Source organism: Melanerpes formicivorus, unplaced genomic scaffold (genome assembly GCF_026170545.1).
Source record: "Melanerpes formicivorus ecotype bairdi unplaced genomic scaffold, bMelFor1.0.p_v2 SCAF_83, whole genome shotgun sequence".
Lineage (NCBI taxonomy): Eukaryota > Metazoa > Chordata > Aves > Piciformes > Picidae > Melanerpes > Melanerpes formicivorus.
Genome location: NW_027142435.1, coordinates 301,695 through 325,821, shown reverse-complemented (window position 1 = coordinate 325,821; position 24,127 = coordinate 301,695). Strand labels below are relative to the sequence as shown.

Genomic DNA, 24,127 nt, shown 5'->3' with positions numbered 1-24,127 from the left:
CTGCTGCTGCTTCCCAATTCTATCTCCTATGAGGAGGCAGCACTGGTGCCAGAAATGTCACAGCAGCACCATGTGACAGGTGGCATTGATTCAGCTGGGTCAGGTTTTAATGTCACTTCTGTGCAGCAGAACACACATCCAGCACACACTGAGCCCCAGGTGGCAGACCAGAGCAGGAGGCACCCGCCAGCCCTGCACTAGGCAGCAGGGCTCTGGAATGGCAGCAGCACTCTGCTGGCCACCAACAATTCTGATTAGGATTTTCTGCTCCTAGCTGCTCAGTTACCATGGTTACAATTTTTTTGATGCCTGCAATTATTCATCATGAGGCTTTGATTCTGAGGTTTCCTATCAGGTTTCCAGCAGACTGCAACTTGCGTGCTGTCACCCAGTGAACAGTCGGCAGCAGACCCTTCTCTGCCCAGCCCAGCACTTTCACCCTTCTGCATGCCTCCTGCAATTGTGGGAAGCTGCTCACAGCCTACAAGGTTCAAGAGGCAGAGGCTTTGCGGAGGCCAGCCCGGGGAACGTTTGCCCAAAGCAAGGCGAGTGCCCAGCCCCAGGAGCCATCGTGCAGTGTCCTGCTCCTGCCATTCCTGTATCCCTACAGACAGCCCAGCAGTCAGCCAAGGAATTGTTTTGATTGGAGAAGACTTTTCAGATACAGCACAAGGGCCTCTGTCACCAGAGCTGTTTGCCAGAAAGGCTCAAGCTGACCTCTAGCCACTGCTCAGAAATGGTACCTTGGCCAGCCTGGCATGACCCAAGGCTCCAAATGAGGTCTGATTTTTTCACCTGCTCTCTAGAAGCAGGTAGTCTACCAAGAAGCCAACCAAGGGCCAGCCCCATGCCTAAGAAACATCTCTCCATCTGGATTTCCCAAGCCTTTGGGAAAGTTAAGCACCCCTCACTTCCCAATACTCTCACACAGCCCTTCCTACAGGTAAGGCTCTGCAAAGCAGAGCCCAGAGCGGTGAGCTGGAGCTGAGGGCTGCAGCAGCAGACTCCTGTGTGGGTCAGAACTGTCACTCCAAGCCTGAAGTGTCACAAAGCCTCCAGCAACTGTTTGTTCTAAACACTCCTGGCAGCCATGTTCAAAGTGTTCTGAATAACTGCAATTACTAAATGAACTCACAGCAAGGGCTGGGCTGCCAACTGCCAACAGCCATTGTGTGCTGGGGATCGCCGGCCACTGAGGAATGAATGCCTGGGGTGCCAGGGCAGAAGGTCACATTCTTCCAGCGGGTCAGAGGTAACCAAAGCACAGGGCAGTGCTGCGCAGTCACACCAGGGGTCACAAAGAGCCTTGGTAGCCACAGGACTTGCTCTCTGCTCTGGCACTTCATCCTTCAAAACTGCTGCCCAGCTCCTGCCCGCTGACCTGCTCCAAGCTGTAGCCAGCACGTGGCTGACAGCAGAACTTCTCTCTCAACTCGCCTGCAGTGATGCAGCCAAGCCTCTTGCAAGCTGTAAAAAAAATTTATTCTGAGTAATAAAGGAGATAATGTTACAGGAGCTGAAGTATTTGTGTTGTATCATCCCAGCATGGCTTGCACACAAAACATTCCAGCACCACATCCAACCTCTGCTCTAATAGAAGAGCTCAGCACTGGAATAGCTACAGGGAAACCAGTAGACAATTAGAACTCAAAAATCATTTGGTGACATCCAGGCACCAATGATGCCCAAGGAAAAGGCAAACACTGCAGCTGAAAACAAACTTTGGGGAAAAGCAGAAATGTCCAAACCTGGATTGCTGCAACTGCACATTTCTGCTTGAAGAGAAGGAGCACAGGCCAAGAGCTAGCAAAGCTTCCTTCATGGTGTCACTCCTTGGGTGAGCCAGTGAGTGGTAAACCAACCTGTAACCCTTCTGCTGAATGATCAAAACCCTTCAGGTAGGAAGTGTCAAATTCCCTTCATTCCCATTCTGTAACCAACACAGAACAGCTTTGAGGCAGAGGCTGCCACCGGGGTGTGCTCAGAGTTGGGTTTCACAGGCAGCTCTTCCCCCACTGTCCCCTGGCCCAGGGCTGCTATGGCATCAGCAGGCAGCCCCCAAGACCCCATCCGGTGGCTCTTACAGCATCAGAAATGGCCAGAGAACAGCTGGGGTTCATCTGCTGCCCCTCAACAAATGCCTTTTAGAGGTCCTAACATTTGCCACAGTAGAATCAGGACTGTATCTAGCCACTATGGAACTTGTGAGCAGTTGCTACCTGGATCCCAGTTCTCCCACAATGGGCAACAACATTCACTAAGCAAAGAGTAACCAAGCAGACAAGTGCAGAAAACTTCCCTCATGGAACTAACTCCCCATGGAATCCAGTGACTGAACAAGAGAGATGCAAGGTAGGTCATGGGCAGCCTCTTTAGGGACATGAGAGGTGGTGAAGAAACTGACTGTAGAGGGATCTTGCACCAGCTCATCTTAGGACCTGCACTTCTAGCCATTTTAAATGAAGAAAAGAGAATCATTTCAGTTTGGGGAAGATCCTGATGAAGAGAATCATGCTGATGAATATGAAACAAACCACAATCAGCATGATCCAGAGCAGCCAGTTGACTGACTTCTTGGCGTGCTGCTCCAGGCGCTCAGACTCATCCTTGAGCTTCTCAAAGTTCTGGTCTGCCATCCGGAGGGAATGCGACAGCGTCTGGGAGCACAGAGAACAAAGCAGCTTCAGACTCAGCTCTGACAGATCTGACTTGTTCCTCCCAACAGACAAAAGCTTCAGCTGCACTACAGAAGCAGACAGGTTTTACCCCCAGCCTCTCCTCTCCAATCCCAGATGGACTCAGGTTGCCCCCCTGCAGAGTGTGGCCCTCTCAGGCACTACCTGGTTGTCCTGCTTGATCACATTCTGTGCAGCCAGAGTGTTGTTCTTGAGGCTGCGAGCGAGACTTAGCATTTCTTCAGCTAACTTCTCCTGCATGTCCTGGTGGTGCTGCAACACAGCATCCAGCTCCACCGCTGACTGCTTCTCATCTGATGCGAGGCCTCTGGAGGAGTACAGGGGTGAGAAAGGTGAGATTTGTACCCTCCCCAGACTCTGCAGCTCTGACAGGACCAAGAATGGCTGTCAGGAGTCACTGTATTTGGTGTCTAGCAGCAGAACCTTCACCCAGATGGAAGCACATCTATGATTTAAAGGCCACTGGGAAAGCAGCTCCCAAAATACTGAGCACCGGGAGGAGACATCTGCACTCACTTCCGCTTCCTCACGGTGAACTCTTCAAAATCTGCAAAAAGAGAGACATCTGTGCTTGAGCAGGTTATGAAAGGCTTTGCTGGTGTCCAAATCCTACCTGACCCTCCAACCCCAGGGAATAAGCACTTCAAAAGGCTGTCTGCTTCCCACAGGGGAAAGACAACACCCAACCCAAAAGCAGGGTCGAGAGACAAAGCCCAGATAAACCACATCCCTGGGGGCACAGTTTAAGCCACGTTCTCTTTTAGGACACCTTAGCCTGGCCTAGCTCCAGCTGCTCTAACAGTAGCTATGGAAACTACAAATTAATTCCTAGCAGCTCCCCACCTTGGGAGGGTGTTTAGCAGGAATTACACAACACCCACTCCAGGCACCTGAGATCGCCTCATTTCCTCTGAGCAGCAACACAGGCAAATTGCCCCTGCTCATTCTCCACCCAAAGTGTCTGCTCTAGATGAGCTCTACACAAAATGGGTTCTTGCAAGTCCCTGCTCCCATACTGGTAGCAGCCCTCAGGCTTTCACCTGTTTAGAGCCTTTGGTTTCATTGGGTGTTAACACCTATGTGAGCCACCTTGGCCAACTCCTAATAAAACAAAGCCTTCCTCTTCCCTTCCCTAGCTAATCGAAGGTAGAAAAAGCCAACAGATTAAACTTACCATTGGCAACCAAGGGGTCCTGGGAGACAGAAAGAGAAACAAAAGAGAAGATTACAAAGAGGCAATGATAAAGGATGGTCCTTCAGGCTCAGGGCAGTGCCTGTACCCAGTGCTCAGACCACCCAAACCAGATAAAGGTGACTGTCCACCCAGCCCAGGGCACAGCTACCAAAGGAAGCAAGAGACAACTCCTAAAGAAGCAGCAGCACAACATACTGTGCCAAGCAGCTCGCTCCTCATCTTGCCTGTGCATCGAGCCTTTGTCTGCAGGTGAACCCTTTTAGTTGCTGGGGTCCTCTCTTTGGCTGTTGTGGGGGTACGGCCAGGGGCCAAGAACTGATTTGCCAGAGCCTTTTCGGTTGACGAAGACTGTGAGGAGGAAGCAATGAGAGAGTAACCCTATTGCTATAGGCAATAAAGAGAATACAGGCAGAGGGCACTCAAGTCTTTTCAAGCAGATCTTACCAGCTTTTCAGCTTCTAAAAGCCCCTTCAGGAAGTCTACTTTGCGAGAGTATTCGTTCATCAGTTCTGGAGCTGGCTTGCTATTGGAATTGAAAACAGTAACAGAACCCCCAGGAGTTATTAGCATTCTCTGGTGCCCAAGAGACTTCCTAAGCAAAATAAACCTCCAAACATCTGATTCTTCAAGAAGCATCTTCTAACACAGATCAGTGATAGGCTGGACAAGGCTTTGAGCAATCTGGTCTAGCGGGAGGTGTCTCTGCCCATGGCACGGGGCTGAGGTCTCTTCCAACCCAAACCACTCTGCTGATCCTATGAGGAGCAGTCTCTAGCTAGGACTTTCTCAGAAAGCCCTACAGATCACCCAGGCACTGCCAGCCTGGGGCACAGCATGGTGGAGGGGCCGAGGCTGGCAGGTGGAGAAACGTGTGTGGAACATGGCAGCGCTGCACAGCTCCTCACAGGGCTCTGCTGTTGTTGCTTTGCAGGCAGAGGTTGTCCCTCACCAAGAGCTATTTCAGAGGACAGGGTCTGCCCTGCGGGGGTGTCTGTGGGCTACGTCTCTGTCTGACAGGCGAGAGATGCAGGATGCCCCTGGATTGCAGAGGACTCACCTCGACTGCTTCTTCAGCTCTCGGAGCATGTCTTCCAGAGCAGCCACATACTGCGGAGGTAAAAAACTCTTAAGCGACAGCATTAAGGAGAAACACTCTGCCCGCTAGAGGGCTGCGACTCCAGTTGGACTTCTAACGCTCCCCAGCGCTGGCTGCCTCGGCCTGCCTCGGAGCCCAACGCGCTGATGCAGGGACAGAAGGGTGGGAAGCGCCACCGCCGCCCGCTGGCCCCTGCCGGCCTCCCCCCGCGGCTGGATCCGGCCGCGCCTCACCTTCTCCAGCCGCCACTCCTCGGGGTCTCGCCGCTCCGCCGCCAGCGCCTCGCACCGGCTCAGCAGCCGCATCAGGTTCAGCTCCAGCCGCGTCGCCGCCATGGCCGCCGCCCCCCCCCGAAACTGCCTCACGGCCGCTTCCGGCGGCGCCGGGCGGGGCCGGCGGAGGGCAGCGCTGCGCCGGGTAGAGAGAGCGCCCCGGGAAGGGCGGCCCTGTGTTGGGGCGGCAGTGGCAGTGCCTGAAGTGTGCTGACGGTGTCCGAACCCGGCTCCTCCTGCGCCTCGGCGAGGAGCAGGGGTTTCAGACCAGCTCCGTGAAGGGCTGGCACAGAGCCTGCTGCTCCCAGCGGGTCCCGTCCCAGCCGCGGGGCTCGTCGCACGGGTGTGACCCAGCTCTGCACAGCACCAGCCCCCAGCAGTGCTCTGAGGCAACACCCCGGGCTCGGTGCTAGTGCGCCTCCCCCGGTGCTGAGCTCTCCCCGTGTTTTAGGAAGCACTGACACTGAGAAGTGATTCCAAACAATTCATGAACACACACGGATTGTTTAAAAGTGCAATGTATTAATAAACGTTTTTATGTATTTTGGTCTCAGTTAAGGCTATTACAACATTAACAGTTCTGTAAACCACACAGAAATTGGTCATAAAAACATAAAAAAAAATATTAAGGCAACACAAATTGACCCAAAACGTCATAGTTGGTCCCATTAGAGTCCATTGTAAGGCAACTGGAGAAAGGCACGGCAGCAGAATCTGGGGACTGTCTCATTTCCTGCGCACTCAAATTCCTGTATTTTGCTCCACCAGGCTTATCTTCTACTTTGCAGGGTTTTAATCTAAGGTAAAGAATCTTTGTTTTAAACAGCCTTGCTTAACCCTTACAGTACTGTACACGTGCACGCAGCTCCAGAACTTCACTGCTCCAGCCAGGGAAGGTGAGAGTAGGGGTCTGAAAACCTGCGCTGAACCGTGGCTGTTGGTTCACATCCCCCCGAGAGCTCCCGGGCTGCTGCAGCGCCATGTGCCACATAAACAGAGTGGATCTTGTCCATCCGCCTTGCTGGCTGCTCCCTTCGTCTCACCAATACCTGAGTCTCCTCCTTAGCTGAAATCCTGCCCTGAGATCCTTCTGTACATTTGAAAATCCCAGGAGGAAGTTTTATATTTGCTGTTGGCATCACTGGAGTTCGATGGGGCACTTTCATCTTGGGCAGTGTCAGAGATGGCCGGTGTCTTGAAGCCAGGGATGCACAAGAAGAGTCTGAAGAGGCTTGCAGAAGAGAAGGCACTTTGGAAAAGTCTTTGGCAGGCATGATGGAGCTCTGAGCACAGCAGTGTAATCCAAGAATTGCTTTAAAGAAACAAGTTCCTTAGATACTGAAAGTGCACAAATCCATAAGCTGATAGAAGCAGCTGCGACCAGCTGAGGTTGGTAGAATAAAAAACACACACACTACCTTAATACTGACCTTCCGTAGCCCCCCGCCCTGCCCTGTCCTCCAGCAGGCTCTCTGTGCTTGCTGAGGTCTCCGAGTCCACGTTCTCCTCGTCAGAGCCGCGCTGGTCGAGCTCAGGTAGGCGGTAGGTGATATCCTCCCTGCAGCAAAAGGGACACGCAGCACTCAGACACCTCTGGTCCCAGCAGCTTTGCATGCAGCTCCTGCTCGGAGGTCAGCCTTCCTGCAAGAAGCCTCTCAGGGTGTTTTCTTTTAGCCAGTCCTTTGTGTTTTCCTTTTTGCCCTCACAAAGGCACACAGAACAGCATCAGCCTGGGACAAGAGATGCCAAGGTGGCACCTCCAGAGATGGGGAAGGGTCACTCACTTCTCTTCCTTTATCGACTGTATGCGACCAATCAGAATCTCCTTCTCCCGATCATCAGCTTCAGAAACGTCCTCCTCTTCGTGCACCAAGTCCAGTTCTGAGCTGCCACTGTCACTTCCTTTGGCCTGGGAGCTTTTGCTCTGCAAGACAAACTGAGGTTTAACACCTTGGTCCTCAGCTGTATGAGCCTTGACTGGCTGCTAGTTACAAGGCAGAAGACAAATGAGTAGGCCAGAGGAAAGGCTACAAACGGATGAAGAGCTGTTAGTTATCCACACAAATGTTTCAAAAATTGATAGAAGTGTCTCTCTTCACCTGATTTCTGGGGGTTTGTTACCTTTTTTGAAGCCCAGGAATTTGATTTACCAGCCTCAGCTTAGTTTTAATAGTCATTTATGAGTAAGATCATCACACCCAGGACAGGGCACACTCAGAATGTGATGACAGGTCAGCAGTCCCACATGCAGTCTGGGGAGAAAGCTGCTCCAACACATGCAGTTGTCCAAAAGGGCACCTCAAACCAAGTGACAGCACACCTAGTATTTTAGTCATGCAGTAAGGAGAAACCCCATGCACTCTTAACAAGCAAGCAGGGTACATACCAGCATCCCCTCATAAGGGGAAGAAAACCCAAGTTTTACAGGCCAGAGCTAGAGAGAAATGAAGACCAAATTCACTATGTGCAACTTCTGAGCAGACAGAGTGTGGTTTACTCTAATCAGTACAACAACAAAACCCTATTTGCCTTAATAGAACATATCACACTTTTGTCCACCATCCATCTCTGAAGTAAAGGGACATCTTTGCTATCTAAGAGGCTCAGCAATTTAGTTCTAGTGACTGAGTTACATGGGAACACATTCTGACCGCTCCAAGAGCGGAACCCCACCCCTGCGCCCTTCATTTATCAAAGAGACTCCAGGGCAGCTCTGTATTTAGCTCCCACCTACATCTCTGGACAAGTCCAAACCATCTCCTCCTCATCCTGCAATTGATTTGTGACTCACTGGATGGGACAGGCAGGACAAACAGCCAGCACATCCCTTCAAGCAGCTGCTTTCTGCTGAATGGTCCTGGGGTTCAGTTCACCACTTACCATATTCTGCCGAAGCAATGAGAGCCGTCGAAAAGCAATGCTCTCAGCTGCCTCCAGCTGATTTATTTCTTCCATTTTTATCTTGTACTTCCTTATCTGCTCTTTTATCAGCATCTCTACACACCTGGACAAAAGGGCAAAAGTTTATTCAGCAGCCTCATGCTAGAAAAGTTCCTGGGACAACTGCCCTAGGATGAGATGCGTTTGCTGACTTGGGGATGTTTGGCACGCCGGGGCTGGCCTGCAAGCCACATCCCAGGACCTGCCCCACAGCAGGGTGTGGGGACAGGGTGAAGAGTCCAACACAGCAAGCAAGACAGGACAGACTATGATAAGGAATGGCAGGAGTTCTTCCTGGGTAACCAGAGACACTCCTGCTGACTGCATATGACAATGGTAAGTGAGCAGACACCACCACAGCTGCTAACTGCTCCTAGCTGTCTTCCCTATGCTGGCACAGACTGGGAGATGCAGATTGAGCCTGCAGCTGCCCTTTTCCACCTCTATGGCCTCAGGGGTCAGTAAGAAGTTAGAAAAAGTTGACATTTTTCAATCTCTCCTTTCACTGGGGACAGATGCAAGACCAGTCATGCAGTGAGGATGGCAAGGGGCATTCAGACAGCCAGAGTCGCCGGAGGGTGAGAACAAAGAGGATCAAGCACAGAACCTTCTTCAATTCAAGGAACAACATCCAAGAAATTATCAGCTGTTTCCAAGTATGCAGGAGACAGCTTAATTCTATATCTTGCTCATTATGGTTTGATTCTCAGTAGAATATGGGTGTTGCACAATCCCCTCAAGAGACTATCTTGCTGTAAAATACAGACCTGCTATTTAGGTTCAAAAGCTGTCCTTTGTGCTTTGCAAATCTGAGAGGTGGAAGGACTCAGAGCAGGGCATACAGATTGGCAGCACTAGCAGAGACAGAACTGAGCAACTCAAGCCTCAGCTTCACACAAAGGCAGGTGGCAGTACTGGCCTTTCACTGTGTTTCGAAGCACTCCTATGCAGCAGGCTGCTAAAACTTACATGGTTGTTTTTGAAACATCCTTCATGCTGGTTAAAGGGTCAGAGGTATCAGGACAACGCAAGAGGCATGGAGCAAAAACAATGGCCAAGGCGTTGGGCGACATGCGGTTGACATCTTCTATCAAAGCCACTCTGAAATTCAATGTTCAGAACAAAAAAAGTTTGAAGAAACCCTTCTAGAACACAAACTTTCATCTGCTTTTTAGCACAGCTATAAGCTTTAATTCCATCACTTCTAAGCCAGCAGCACAATCCCTACACTGACACTTAAGGAGTTTAAAATCTTAGACAGCTTCCAAGAGGGACTGCAAAATGTCAGAGGGAGCCTCTCCACAAATGAAGTAATTAAACTCATTACTTGACCAGATGGAAGATGAGGCGCTCCAAGGTGTTATGGTTTGCTTGTGGCAGCTGTTCAAGGACACTGTAAATGGCACAGAGCTGCTCCTGTTTTTCTGGTAGCTCTGCACAAGGGGAGAAAGCAGAAGATCAAAACTCCTGTGCAATGCTAGTGGGAAGCCACCGAGCACTCACCGACGTTGTGCCAGACTGTCTGCAGCAGAGAGATTAAATTCTCAGAAGTCACACTGTCACTTCATTTGCTAATGGTCATAGCTAGGTGTGAAAGCACTCCTCGAGGCACTGCAATTCTCCTGCTTTTTCAGATGCTGCTGCTAGCGACCATCAAGCGACACACCAAGATCTCCAATAATAATTAGGGCGCTTTACTCCCACTGAAGTTAAGGGAGTCTAAATATTTGAGAGATCTGGCGTACTAGATTTGGCCAGAACATCAAAGAGAACAAAAGCTTTAAGGGGAACCCTATTCACACAGTGCTGTTCTTAGGCAGCCGAGTGGTGATGCTGTGCTTCCACACACGTGAATCCAAAAGCAATGCCAAGGAAGCCAGAGGAGGAATTCCGTTTATGTAAAAAACGGAAGGAAGTGTACTGGAAGAAAGCTACTTAGCCAACATGAGCATCTTAAGAGGTTCCTTTCTCAAGAAAAGAGCGAGTTCAAAACCCACTGCTTCAGACACTTGTCCAACCCACCCACGGCTCGCAGGAAGTCATTGTACTGGGCGGATGTCATCAGGGGGTCCGGCAGCTCCCGCAGCCACTGCTTCAGGATGCCTGTGATGGTGTGGATAGGGTAGTTCTCCAGTTTCACTGAGTTTGGATCTGGAAAAAAACAATGTTTTGTCATTTCAGGCAGTTCATGTCTTTGATGTACACAATGGGAACCCTAAGAAGCAAGATTAGAAGCACTCAGATTCACAGAATCAAGAGTGGCAATTCAGAAGGATAAAACCCAAGTATGCTGGTGGTCACTTTTATGTACTAAGCAACTTCTTCCAGCCTGCACAGCCACAAAAAGCTGGGTTTAAAACCCTAAGAAGTGGCAGATATTTTCAGACAGAACTGCAGAGAAAAGGAGTAACATGCAAGAAAACCTCAAAGGTGGACAACACTGCCTGACCTGCTTGCAGCAACTGTTTCAGCTCCTTCATACGATTTGCTGACCCTGATTTCCTGTAGATGCCCTCGGTGTAGAGGCCGTGCATCTCCACGTACTCCAGCAGCTTCTCCATGACAACAGGAACTGAGTTCCTCTCACTGGTCAGGGAACTCACACACACTCCAAAGTGACGTGGTTCTGCATCCTGTTCATTCTGGAATTGATACAGGTCAAGCCCTGTGCATACCTACTCCCAAGCTAGACAATTCCCTTGTTGCATGCCATAATTAGCTTGTGCTTCCAGACACAAAAAGACTTGGAGCTGCAGCAATAAAGAAGCTTTCTGGTACGCATGGAAGGATTTCTTCAACAGTCTGTCCAACAGAGCACCAAGTGTTACAGAGAGTTCCCAAATTAGCTTGAGCATCACCTTTTAGAAGGTTTCTGAACCGTTTAGGTTGTGTTTCTGCAACTGCAGGACCTGTCTCTGACTGTGTGCAGAATTGAAATGTTTAAACTGTTCTGCTCACTGTTCATTTGCTAGACAAAACAGCAGCCTGCAAGCCTGACTCCTAGAATCACACAGTACTTACCTTTTTCCCACAGGACACACAGCTGCTCTGGATTTTGGGCATGCACTTCTTGTGACAAGTCAGCTTGCAAACTGGAGAGAAAACAATCGTTACCACCACTGCAGACACTAAGGATCTCCCCTTAGACATGTACGCACTAAGCCCCTTCTGTACCAGCCAGAGTTACAAGGGACCTGCACACTGCATAGGCTGAGTGGCAGGCAGGAGGTGCTTCCACTTACCACTGCAGAGACAAGCCTTTTCCATGGGCCAGATGTAGGAGCAGCAGTGCTCACACGACTGTCGTATGCTCACTTGGTAGTTTGTGAAAACGTGGCCGTTGTGTTCTTCAATCTGGAGCAAGACAGAATGAAACTAAGGGATATTCTTTGCCTTTTTTATTATTGTTGCTCTTTTTAATATAAGTGTCTACCTTAGATTCTCCACTGTCATTTCACAGTTACAGCTGATGGCTTTGAACTTGAAAACAAATTTCAGCCTATTAAAGCAGCAGGGTTTGCTGCATCATTTCATTATGGACTTGTCACCTTGATTAAAGTTCATCAGTGTGATGCAGTAGCTATAGTTTGTTACCAATATTTAGCATTTCAGTTTAAACAGTCCCATGACTCTGGAGGAACTTTGAAGTCCCTTCTAACCCAAACCATTGGTTGATTCAGAAAGCCATTAAGTTCTAAAAGATGCCATGGAGAAGCAAGAACACAATCGAGTGCCACCTAGTGCTGCAGAAGCACGTCTGTGGTTTACGGAGAACAGCTCTGTGTTGTATCACATCTTCATATCAGAGCAAGTGATTCAGCATGCAAAATAAAACAGAACTTTGGTACAAAATCAGCTCTTGAAAGAGTGTTTTGATCTGTGTTCTGTGAGCACAGCTGAGGACTTAGATGATGGCAAACAAGAAAGCACTTACTGCACGGTCTTGTTTCCGTTTCTTCTTCTGGGCTTTGGTCTGCTGCAATGGAATATAAAACTAGCATCAGTCTTTGAGATTCAGACATTCCATTATTCCTTGGGCTTTTTTCTCCCTATTCTGCATCTCCAGACATTTGAGACATTGTACTGGAGCTTCAGGTTGGGATGAGAGTGGGCTAAACTTCTTTAAAAATCAGCTGAGCTCATTGCCTGATGACAGGGCAATTCCAGCTCTAAACATTTCAGGCAGCTCCTAAGGTTTCACTAAAGGAAATGCAAAAACACTTTGAGATTGTGAAAAGATGAAGTTAAATAACGAAGGAATCAAAAAAGGTGCATCAGTGCCCAGAATGTGACAGACAGGTGATCTGTGTACGGAAGTGTTTCCCAAATAACAGAACACAGGGCACAGGTTCCTTATCCTAGGAGAGTGCTGTCACTTAATCTCCCCAAAAGCCAGTTACACAGTAAGTTTTATACCTTGGGCTGCTCAGATTCATCTCTCTTTGTGTATCCTCTGATGAATTCATCCAGAAGGGACTGGAAGAGATTTAAAACCAGCTTGACTTCTTTTTCTTCCCTTTTTTTGGCCAGATTTGTAACTAGAAGCTGGTAATTTTCTGCCAGATCTTTGTAGCCAACGTGGATTTGCCCATTCTAGAGAAGGAAAAAATATTATTCAGAAGAGTCCTTTTGAATACTGTTCAGACAGTTTCATCTTTTTATGTGTTTAAGCTCAGAGATGAGGAAGCATGTTCAGGATTAAAGCACAAAATAACAGCCCACAGCAGCACACTTCCCAAGTGGAGAGGAGCACTTGGCTGAGACAAAGCAGTGTCAGAAGAATACTGGCAAAGCTGTAGGTACTTCTCTTTGGTGTTTAAACACAGCAGCATGAAGAGGCTGAAGACAGCAAAATCCATCCATCTCTAAAAATAAGTTACAGCTCAGTGAAAGAGAAAAACCTTAACCTCTGCTTAAGGTTACAGCAGAGCTGTAAAATGTTCTTTTTCAATTCTAACATTGAGCTAAGAATTGCTGAATTGCTTTGCTTAAGAGCTGTAGTTCAAGCAGCTACTGCACCCTCAATTAATTTATTACCTACCAACTTTTCACTTAATTGAGACTTAGTACTTACAGGAGCAGAGTACATGGTCTTGATGTTCCCTCTGAACTTTTCAGTGGCTTCAAAAAACAAACATTCCACACCAGACTTCTGGGAGCGCAGGTCATTGATCTGGAAGGCAAGCAGGTCTGCATCAGCTTGCACCGAGACAGGAACACCCTGCTGCAGTGGCTAGGTTAGTTTTCTGTGATCATTCTGTGCAGCTACCAAATCGCTTCCCCTTTGCTTTAAGTCACGATCATAAACTTGATCTAGCGAAGCAGTCTAACACTCCCCACAGGGCCAGCACAGCCCTGAGCTTTCTCCCAGGTGCTGCCCCTTACCTTGTTCAAGAGGAACTCATCCAGGTGTTTCAGTTCATTGGCGTTGGCAATCTCGCGGGCCATGCAGGCTCTCCAGTTCTGGGACACGCTGGAGATCTTGCTGATCTTTATGGTCCGGTTCTTCCTCACCTTGCTGCTCTCCTTCCCATGGCGCTCCCCGGCCTGCAGGCGACTCGTCTGCCCAGAGGAAGCTGGGAAAGAAGTTCAGTAGTGGATTACAGCAGGAAGCCTGAATTCTGCAGGATTTGTTTCCATGCAAAGCATTGCAGAAGATGGATCTCAGCGAGCTGGGGATCAAATCCCAGCAACTCACCTTCAGAAACTTTCAGGGTTCCTCCTGTCTCTGGAAAGAGGACACAAGATACAAGGGAGAGGCCTTCTCCTTCATCAATCACATCAGGACTCTCCTTTGGAATTTTCTTGTCTGGCTTTTTCCCCAAGAGTCTACGCAGAGGACTTTTAAAAGCAGATCTGAACATAAAAGCAGAGCCACGTCTGTCACATCAGAAGCAGTGGAGAGAGGTGATGCTTACTGCAACATGAAGCAGCAGCACAGCCACTCCTGGAGATGATGTCAACACATCTCTCCACAACCAGTCTCAGGATGCCCATTTCAAGTACCAGTGGAAACTCCCCTGCCTGGTTCCCTTTCCCTACAGGCAGGCCAGGCACATAGAAGATATGTACCTGGCATCTATTTGCTGACTCATGGGCTGCAGGGAAACAAATGCATCTGAGGTAGGTGTGAGGTCACTGGGCCTTTTTTGCACAGCCTGCTTCTTGGGGCCTTTTCCTTCTTCTATCGTATCTGGCAACGGCTACAACAGAGAGGAGTCAATAATCTGCATTTTGAGTGAAACAAACCCTTTAAATGCTTCTAAAAAACAGAATGGTGAAAAGAAGTTTGCTTCAAGACAAAACACTTCACCCAATAGGTATCAGCTTGCTAATGCAGGATCCAAGTACATGTAATGTTCTGATCAAGGGTCTGCTTATTAGAATTTAATTTTACATGTTGCATAGCACTTGCCAATTAGTCTTTCACATGGGTATCAAGCCAAAACCAAAAGAACTCCATCCAACCAAAAGAACACCCCAAACGAACTCACCTGAAGGGAACGCAGGTATACAGGCTATAGCAAATTAGTCACAAGTGATAATCAAGTATAAGTATGTAGAAGAACATCAGTACCTGGTTCATAGCAACAGCCTGGGCCAGTTTCGAAAGATCACTTAATGAAGATGAATTCCCCTTCTTTCTGCAATGGCACAAGACCAGTTTCAGAACAAGCATTTTCTAAGTCTGCAGTCCCTTAATGTTTACCTTTTCGATCACCCACACATCAGTGCTACAGCCCAGAGAGAGTGCTGTCCAACTCCTGCAGCTCACATTCAAATGCAAAATGTGCTGCAAAAGTAACCTACCCTGGGGATCTCCTGATGCCCTGCCGTGTCAGAGAGATGACACTTGCAAACTGAGGTCACTAAAACCTTGTTTGCAATGGACAAAAGGCACATGGAAATAAACTCCAGAGCCTGCTCTAACTCTAGTTCTGGCTGACCACTTGAATTCAGCGAGACAGGGTCTGCATCTTTTAGAATAGAATAAGAATTAGAATAAACCAGGTTGGAAGAGATCTTCAAGATAATGGTGTCCAACCCATCCTCCAACACCATCTAATCAACTAACCCATGGCACCAAGCACCCCATCAAGTCTCCTCCTAAACACCTCCAATGATGGCAACTCCACCACCTCCTTCTGAACACATTCTACCTATAGAGAGTCAACTGCAGGATTGGGAGCCAGGGAGCTCTGTTTTCTCCCAGCTCATGGCCAGATGCACAGGTTCTCAGCAGTTCTCTATCGTTAGACATCATAACTGGCTGTTTTCTGAAAACATCTAGAGGATGAGGAAGTTGCCCTTACTCCAGCTGCTTCTGAGGAGACTTATCCCCATGCGTTCTCTCATCCAAGGACTGACTCAGCATGTCATTCTGGCCAGCATCAGACTGTCTCTTTCCTTTCCACTTCTCTCTCTTGTACTTCAGCTTCCCTGGGTCATCCACGTATCTCTGGATTTGGGAACCAGTGGGACTGTCCAGATCTTTGGCAGCCTTCTGCACAAGGCGTTTGTTCTTCTCTCCCCAGCATTCAGCCGGCATGCTGGGCAGGTTCAGTGCAAGATGTGTTGGCCTCTCCAGCCTGTGGAGCCTTTGGCTGCCTTTCATCTGATTCATTTCTGTCCTGTCCAGGGCCCTGTCATCTCCTGACACATGTGGCTGCTCAGGAACAGAGCTGCTCTCTTTTATCTCACTTGATGCTGGTGTGTCTGAAAGAGCCTTCTCTTCCCCTGGAATTCTCTCTCCCTTCCTGCTGCCCTGAAGGACAGCATCCTGTGCCACCAATGTCTCTGAGGCTGAAGGAGTTTCCAGGGCACCTTCAGAAGAGGTTGGCTCCCCCTGGTAGCGTGGTGGCCCTTCAAAGGAGAGCAGGACGTGCTTATTCTGTAACTCGTTGTGCTCCAGCCCCCTCTGCCGCCGGGACTCGCGTTTCTCCCGGCTGCTTGGGGCTCTCTCGGCGCTCTCGGGCACATCCTTCTGGAGGGAAGTGGCTTTTTCAGACCAGCTCACGTTCGCAGGTTGCTCATCTGGGGCTTTTTCAGACCAGCTCACGTTCGCAGGTTGCTCATCTGGGGCTTTTTCAGAGCAGCTCACGTTTGCAGGTTGCTCATCTGGGGCTTGATCACAGTCCTCAGCACCCTGATCCAGCTCTGACTTGTGTTTCACAGGCAGCTGGTCTGTTGTTTGTTCACTGTGCTCATCCTTGCTTGTATCATTCTCTGCAACCTGACCTTCCTGCCTCTCTCTCTGCTTTTCTTCAGCTTTCTGCTTTTCTGTGACCATTTTCTGAAATCTGTGAAGAATTGATAATGTGAAAACACAAATATTTAATGCCCACCAGTTAAGGAAAGCATCCAGCTATTCAAATGCAGCCTAAATGTGAAGTCCAAATACAGTCCCAATAGGCCTGGATGGAGGTCTGCTTCTCAGAGCTGGCAGCATCAGCACAGCTCAACTGAACACTGCTCAGGCACTAAGTACTTGACCAGCCCCCGGCCAGCAGCAGCCATTTGATGGGGACTGCAGTATTCCATAGGAATGTCTTCAATCAGCACATCACCCAGAGCCCAAGCTCAGCACGGAGCAGACTCACTCTGTGCTTGAAAGGCCCTTTGCATACTGCACTGCTCCTCTGCCTTTACCTTTGACGTTGCAGATGTCCTCTGAACATGGCTTGCAGAAGACAAACTCTCCTCTTCTGCTGGAGGTAGCATTTTCTCTCCCTGTACCTTCGCCACGCTGCCTGGATGCACACAGCCGCGCTGCTCCTCTGCAGTGCCAGCCTAAGGCACCGGGAACGCCAACAGGCCTTGGAGGGGAGAGTTCCCAAGTGAGGGAGTGGTACTGAAAGCAGGGGATGATTTGAGAGGAGTAGCTTGTTGGTCAGAAAAAGCAGCTGGGTACCTGTAAGACGACGGCTGCCTGCCGTGCCCTGAGGAAGCGCCTCCTCTCCAGACACATCCGCAGCCAGCTCTGCAGCAGGACGATTTTCCGCATCACCTCTTTGTGCAGCGTATCCTGCAGCTTCTGCCGCTCAGCCTCCTTCATAAACACCTGCTTGGGCCAAGAGGGCTCATCAATAAATGCTTAGGGGAGAGCCTCCCAGAGTATATCCACCTGCCAAACGTGAGCATAGCGATGAACCACACCTCATCAGCCAACAGTGCACCAAGAGTGAGTCAGATTTGGTAAAACAAAAGGAGCATTTTGATTCCAAAACATGCAAGTGCACATCAGAGACTTCACATCTCAGATCCCTCCTCAGATGCAAACAGCAGCCTGCTTGACAAATGCCAAGAGCAGCAATTTCCCCAGAGCAGCACCCACACAACAGAGAACTGAACAGTGGTGCCTGATGGCAGGCTGGCACCAAGAGGAGGCAGCTAACAGCTGCAGGAAGTGAAGCAGGTCACTCACAAAATTCAGAAAAGAGCAACAGCTGCAGAGGAGCTGCACTACATTTTGCAGGGCACATCAGCAACTCTTACTGCTTATGGGGGGTTTCACAGACCTTGGTTTTCCCTATTTGATAGTAGTTCTCATCCAATTTTAGTTTATTCAAATAAACACAGATGTCTTCCTTGGAGGCTTTGGCATTTTTGGGCAGCAACACCTGAAACTGGTCTATGAATTCCTGTGAAAAGCAAAGGCAGCAGGAGATCAAAGTCACGTGGTCTGAGTTTTAGCTTTATCTTAGAACTCTGGTTAAGACATCTAAGCTGTAGGGGTTTGAAAACATTTAGTTGACACTCCAAACTGAATTAGTTTTTCTTACTCTCCAAAATGCAGGCTTCATTCAGCCTCCAGGTAACAGCAAAGATCACAAGTATGGGAATCTATGGGATCTTTTACAAGGACATGCAGTGACAGGATGGGCAGTGATGGCTTCAAACTGGAAGAAGCAGGATTTCGATGTTAGATTAAGAGGAAGTTCTTCTCCATGAGAGTGGTGAGGCACTAGAACAGGTTGTCCAGAGAAGTTGTGGAGGCTCCAAACCTGGAAGTATTCAAAGCCAGGCTGGATGTGACCCTGAGCAACTGGGCTATTGGAAGGTGTCCCTACCTATGGCAGGGGTTTGGAACCAGATGATCTTCAAGGTTGCTTCCAGCCCAACCCAGTCTGTGATTCCATGATCTAACAGAACCACACACAGAGAGAATTTTATAGAAAACTAATGCCTGTAAGGAGACAGAAACACGCAGCACTGACCACTCATGTCTGCAGCACAGCACTCTGAATGCTTCTATCATGCAACCGGTAGGAGAACTTACTGGTAGGTGAGACACACAACAGTTCAGACTACAACTTGTTACCGTGCAGGCTCTGTCAGAGTTACAGTGAATTTTTACAGTTCATCCCAGATGGCTAAGCTTCATGTGAATACGGGCACAAAAAAGAGGAAGCTCCCCACAGCCAGACATTTCTGACAACACACCACACCTCCAGTTCCTCACATACCTGGAAGGTGTACTTGGCACTGTAGCCAGACCTCCTGATGCGCACTGTCTCCAGCATGCCAGTGTACCTCAGCTGCTGAAGCACCAAACTCTCATCAAACAGCATCTCTTTCTGAAAGAAAGCAGCAGCCAGCAGCTAGTAAATGCCTGAGGAGTCTGATTTCTGTACATCAGAGAAAGCATGTTCTGATTTCACACCCTAGTTGCCTAGAATACCAGTGAACAAGTCAAGAGACCCATGGCAGAGCTGGAGGACCTGGATCCTCAGCCAGAGCAGCCCAGTCTCACCTTCTCAGCATTGGAGCGGATGCAGCGGATGAAGAATGGCTCAGCTCTGCCCAGTGTCTCCAACAGTTTGTTCAGGGAAGTCTGCAATGCAATATTCAGAAACATTTTTTATTTCAGACAGCAGTGTTCTGAGTTGCAGTGGATAGAAACCTAGCTTCTTCCTTGGAACTAAGGCTGATTCAGACCTGATGGCTCTCCAAAGCCCTATTTCATCCAACCTGGGGGTTTCCCCTCACTGCACAGCAGATCCCTGTACTTGTTTGTACCTCTTCTCAAGGTAATTGAAAGTGGGGTTTGTGAATGCTGGAACCACAGGGCTAGATCTGCAGACAAGAACCGCTCCAGAGAGCTCTCAGTGTAAAGGTAGTCTCTAAACAAGGTCTAACTTTAATCAAGTAATAAACCTTACTTCAGACAAATCCCAAAAAATTCACTTTGTTTTTCAAGCAGATCAGGCTCAAACAGCCCAGGAAGGCCTGTTCCCAGGAGGTCATGGTGCACCCAGAGCTGTCTACCACCACATCAGTCACCCACCTGGAACTGTGCACTTATGCTAGGAGGTTTCTTCTTCTTGTGCAAGTGCAAGAGGGATTTGGTCGTTCGGTCATGCAGGGTCATGCTCACTATGAGCTTCAGAGACTTGGAATCCAGCAAGTTCTAGAAGAGTGTTTCACAATTAAAACACAAGTCTCTTGCCTGAAGGAGAAATATCTCTGTCTGCTTCAAAAAGAGTAACAGTGAAGCCAACTCCCTGGAGCTCCACATTCAGTGACGTGTTACACTCCATCATTATTTCTAGTTTGGACCAAAGCATCTCCTTAAGAGGGAAACTTTTCCACTGGCCCATCCCAAGACTGTAAGGTGAGTAAGGTGGATGATGCCATCCCTGTGTTTGCCTTCCATGGCCTGATTAGAAAGGGCTTCATGTATTGATGGCATCTCCAGCCTAACTAAACAGATGCCAGCTTTTAACTCTCCAGCAGTTCTTACAAAGGTGAGCATTTTAACTATCCTTTAGACAGTCAAAAAGGAAGTTTGAGAGGGTAGATGATACAGCCTCCCTGCGCTGTGCAACAGCATCTTCTGAGGTGAGCTCTGTCAATCAGAACGAACGCTCACAGCAAAAAAGGAAACCAACCCACCCAAGGACCCCAAGAGAAAGGTAAGTTTACTGCATAACTTTACCTTGGGAATGATCTGCTTTTGTTTCATACCTCTACTTTTCCTGTTAAAATATTAGAAGATGATTTAAGAAAAATCCAAGACCCCACATGACGTTAGGTTATTTCAGCAAGCCGGATGTTGATGCAATTCATGAAGCAAGACAAAGGATAGATGGAAATGAGCACAACAGTATCAGGGTGTGTTCATGCACGTCTCTTGCAAGTGATCAATGCAAACTGTTCAAAATGAGTCTTTTTTTGTTAAATAAACACTGTAGCTATTGGAAGCTTTCAAAAGCTATTGAAAACTGCACGGTTGCATAGACTTTTTCTACAAGTGACTCTGAGCTAACTGCGCAGTCACTGAACTCCTGTCATAATAGGAAGGCACTAACAAATTGAAATACACGAGTCATTGCTGCTTGCAGCAGGACCCCTGTGAAAGCACTCAGGTGAGTCTTAGCACTGAACTCAGGAATGGTGGTAACAGCTGGGAACCTCCAGAGCAGGACAGAAACCTCAGGCACAGCTCACATCCCTCACAGACAGGGAACTAGAAGCTCTGGGCTGTGGCTCACATCCTCCCAATTCTAAGCACATTAACTACGGCATTCTAAGGCATGTTCCAACTCCATCCCACCCAGCTTACACTTATACAGTGGCCTCCAGACTGATTTTCTTACCTACATGCACATGAAAAGAGCCTTAACCCTGAAGTGTTCACAACCTTAGCATCCTAAATTTCAGAAACCATCAGCTACAGCTTGGGAGATTTCATTGCTGAATGTTTGCAACAAGCTTGCACCACAGAGTAGGGGATTTGAGCAAGTCCACACCAAAAGCAAGCTCCACTTCCAGCTAAGACAAGGAAGCAGCAAAGCTTTTCTCTACAGCCCTGACACTTTTTAGGAGGAATGATTTTATTCTTGGTCATTTCTTTGCAGAAGACTTGGGACAGGTCTATTTTCCTGGACTGCATTTACTGCTTGGTTTCTGTTGCACCGTCAAAGCAATGCCTGGGGCACCAGAACTCACATGAAGTGGGAGCGGTGTTGAAGCCGACTGAGCGACCGAAGCAGCTTACAGGGATCCTCCCCCTGCCATGGGAGTCCTTTAATACTTGCGATGATTTGTTCATGCATGTCTCTAAATGGTCCACAGCAAAACAAAGGTGGCAAACAAAGACACACAGCCATGAGAGAGAAATCAAACTTCAAGAGATTCCGTCACCAAGTGCTCTCCAAACAGCAGCAGGTCAATCCCAGACTACTTTCTCCTGAGCATGAATGATTCTGATGCCAAGTCAGCACTTCCTGCTTTGTCAGTGCCCTACAATTTCATTAACAGGGCCTCATGCTAAACTTACCCTCTAGTTCTACCTTTCAGTGTAAAATCTTGAGCCATCAATTCAGAACACAGAGGGCAATTTAGCAAAGTGTTCTCAAGGGGCAGGGAACCCTTTTGTTAAGCTAAGCAGCCTTTTCAGACAGAAATAAGCTTTTGTTATCATGAAGCAGTAAGTATCTTTATAGCTAGATCTGACTAAGAGAATACATCTGCTGAGGCAGACTTGCATCAGAAGGGTCTGGCAAGAGCCAGCTACTACAGCAATACAGATGGGATTTCATTTTTCATTTTTGTTTCAAACATATCCATGTTTTGGATTTCAAAGTAAGTCTGGGATGGTCCCTAATCCGTGGCAGATTCTGGTGTCTGAAGCATGCACTGAGCTTGTGAAGCAGTGTGTCTTGGCAGAGAACTTACCTTCTTTACTCTCCAGAGAGGCACAAACCAAAAATAACAGAAGCGTAAGAATCACTTCTGACTGTCAGATGCCAGCACCATTCTGAGCTGCTCTCTGGGGCAGCAGCATCGCTACAGATGGTCACTTGCTTCCCTTGGCACCTCTGAGCCTTTTTGAATATCAAGATTTTGGTTCAAGACATCAAAAGAAAACCAAGATCTTACCCCATGACCAATCCTTTCACCCAAATTGTATCCTGAGTTGCCACAAGTGACAGAGACTGTCCATGATGGAGTAATTCTGAAGCACTATGAGGCCACCGTGTCATGTACCTCAGGGCTTCACCTTTACACAGAGCATGCTCAGAAGGTCAGTCTGTACAGGAATGTGCCTCCCTGGCTGTTAAGTGCAAGCCTATTTCTACTTACTTCTTGTTCTCATAAAGAGAAATGATGTCCTCAAAAGCATCTATATCGAAATCCTCAGAACAATCAAATGAGAAATCAAGCACTGAGCAGCTGCAAAAGGAACATTTATAAAACCTGAACACTGCATGGAAAGGCAAATATGCCTGTAGAGAGCAACAGGTGGAGGTGGTTCTGTGGGATATGCCCTCCTAACCATCTCATAATGCTGTGACACCCAGGAGTGCTCCTACAAACACTTCAGTGATACAGACTGGCTGCAGAGAAACACACAATGCTAAGATCAACAGACAAAAAGCAGACAGAACTCAAAACCCAGTGGTAAAGAGAACTGAGGCTCTACCACCACCATTTGGTAGTATTGGATCTCATGTGAAAAAAAGCAGAGCACTGTTTTGATAGCGCCAAAATGGCCAGGCAAACCAAGACAGAAGATATAAACCAGGCTACCCCTGTGAAAGCTCCAGATGACATTTGATATATGATACTGTGGCTCAGAGAGTCATCTGCTTTCCCCCAGAGAGGTCAGAAATGTGTTTCTCACCGGTAAACTTTTTCTACTGGTGTATTTGATGTCTGGAGTTCTGCAAGGGGCACTCTGGGTCCTTGACGTACCACTCCTGCTATGAAATAATCAACAAGTTGAATCTTGGCAACGATATGAGCATCACAGACAGAAAAAAAAACAACCAACCACAAACTGTAACAAAGCAAAAGATCTACCCAACGGCCTGGATTTCTGCTCCAGTACTTTAGCTATCAAGCTAAATAACTCTTGTTTCTCCACCTCCCTCCTACTACAGAGCAAACTGCAGCTGCTCAGAAAAGCACTTCAGAATTACTCTAGCTTCCCCTTGTTGACCTTCATTAGGTTCCCCTCAAGCTAGTCGTGCCAACAAGCACTAACTGATTGCAGAGTACTTGAGGGTGCTTGCAGAGCACTTTTCTCAGCCCATACCTGCAGCCTTCTGGGCTCTCTGGCGCCCAGCCTCTGCAAAGACAGCCATGGCTCTGACAGCAGCTCGCAGCACGGCCCACCGGAACACAGCCACGGGGTCCATGCCGATCAGCTCCCGGACATAGGCACTGTCACTGCTCCGCAGCAAAGCAACGATATCTGGTCTCATGTAATCCATATTTTTCTCTCTGAAATCCTGCAAAACAGGCACACTGAACCAGAGGCTCTCAGGAAAGCTGTGTCCTGACTCCAGAGCTCAACCACAATTCAGAACAATCCATTGCTGTGACCAGCTCTCACTGCAGCTACTGTTATCCTCCAGCCTACAACATTGCAAACAGAAAATAAATCTGAAGTACCTCTGGGGACACATCCAACCCACTCCCAGCAAATTTTATGCATCTTGGAAAAACAAAACAAACAAACAAACAAAAACCAACCCCACCCAAACTATCAGAAAGGCAAGGAAGCTGGGCTGTGTGGCCAGCAGCTCTTTCACCTACTTTTATCTGGTATTTAACTTTGCCAGCAAAGTGTCGAATAATGAAAGCAGGCTCCATCACTGGGGTTCCAACAAAGAACTTGTTCTCCTCATGCTGCTGTTTGAATTTTGCAAGCAGAGTTTGGTTGGTAGCATGTGGAAAACTAGGAATACGAAACAAAAGAGGTCAGCTCCAATACTGAGATGACAGTGATAAACACCTCTTGGTCCCTGTGGGAATTATCCTACCATGCAGGATCTCTATGCTTCGACACACACCCCTGCCTCGACTGTTAGAGATGGGCTTCATTTCTGGACCAAAACCTAACAGCTCTACACACAGCACAATATTCTGAGGTTTCAAGTCTGCATCAGTGCTTCCTCCCGCTTCATCAGTCAAATTT

General features: G+C 48.2%; 2 protein-coding genes across 14 annotated transcripts in view; both read right to left on the bottom strand.

The window, feature by feature from the left end:
- Positions 1–1,465: 1,465 nt before the first annotated feature.
- On the bottom strand, positions 1,466–5,361 carry USE1 (unconventional SNARE in the ER 1). The gene is made up of 8 exons (XM_068164775.1): positions 5,221–5,361; positions 4,949–4,998; positions 4,336–4,414; positions 4,087–4,239; positions 3,871–3,889; positions 3,213–3,243; positions 2,841–3,003; positions 1,466–2,657 (listed from the first exon to the last, which is right to left on the bottom strand). Exons 1-8 carry the CDS (start codon positions 5,320–5,322, stop codon positions 2,475–2,477), a joined length of 780 nt encoding a protein of 259 aa, XP_068020876.1. The 5' UTR covers positions 5,323–5,361; the 3' UTR covers positions 1,466–2,474.
- A 400-nt stretch (positions 5,362–5,761) lies between these two features.
- The window catches only part of MYO9B (myosin IXB), a 36,904-nt gene continuing 18,538 nt past the window's right edge, over positions 5,762–24,127 (bottom strand). For 3 of the 13 annotated variants that reach the window (XM_068164830.1, XM_068164828.1, XM_068164829.1), the window contains 31 exons: positions 23,746–23,887; positions 23,243–23,438; positions 22,829–22,907; positions 22,288–22,377; positions 21,151–21,261; positions 20,138–20,177; positions 19,487–19,609; positions 18,953–19,033; positions 18,666–18,776; positions 17,718–17,840; positions 17,111–17,260; positions 16,849–17,015; positions 15,513–16,499; positions 14,777–14,843; positions 14,272–14,402; positions 13,898–14,055; positions 13,585–13,775; positions 13,274–13,372; positions 12,616–12,792; positions 12,134–12,175; positions 11,442–11,553; positions 11,221–11,291; positions 10,649–10,841; positions 10,222–10,350; positions 9,527–9,632; positions 9,169–9,300; positions 8,140–8,263; positions 7,646–7,693; positions 7,044–7,183; positions 6,690–6,817; positions 5,762–6,571 (listed from right to left, as the gene is read on the bottom strand). In XM_068164830.1, coding sequence (XP_068020931.1) covers positions 6,135–6,571; positions 6,690–6,817; positions 7,044–7,183; positions 7,646–7,693; positions 8,140–8,263; positions 9,169–9,300; positions 9,527–9,632; positions 10,222–10,350; positions 10,649–10,841; positions 11,221–11,291; positions 11,442–11,553; positions 12,134–12,175; positions 12,616–12,792; positions 13,274–13,372; positions 13,585–13,775; positions 13,898–14,055; positions 14,272–14,402; positions 14,777–14,843; positions 15,513–16,499; positions 16,849–17,015; positions 17,111–17,260; positions 17,718–17,840; positions 18,666–18,776; positions 18,953–19,033; positions 19,487–19,609; positions 20,138–20,177; positions 21,151–21,261; positions 22,288–22,377; positions 22,829–22,907; positions 23,243–23,438; positions 23,746–23,887 — 4,885 coding nt within the window. In that variant the 3' untranslated portion in view covers positions 5,762–6,134. Of the gene's footprint in view, positions 6,572–6,677; positions 6,818–7,043; positions 7,184–7,645; positions 7,694–8,139; positions 8,264–9,168; positions 9,301–9,526; positions 9,633–10,221; positions 10,351–10,648; positions 10,842–11,220; positions 11,292–11,441; positions 11,554–12,133; positions 12,176–12,615; positions 12,793–13,273; positions 13,373–13,584; positions 13,776–13,897; positions 14,056–14,271; positions 14,403–14,776; positions 14,844–15,512; positions 16,500–16,848; positions 17,016–17,110; positions 17,261–17,717; positions 17,841–18,665; positions 18,777–18,952; positions 19,034–19,486; positions 19,610–20,137; positions 20,178–21,150; positions 21,262–22,287; positions 22,378–22,828; positions 22,908–23,242; positions 23,439–23,745; positions 23,888–24,127 lie in introns of all 13 variants that reach the window. The other 10 variants (XM_068164832.1, XM_068164831.1, XM_068164839.1 and 7 more) reach the window with 10 other exon arrangements.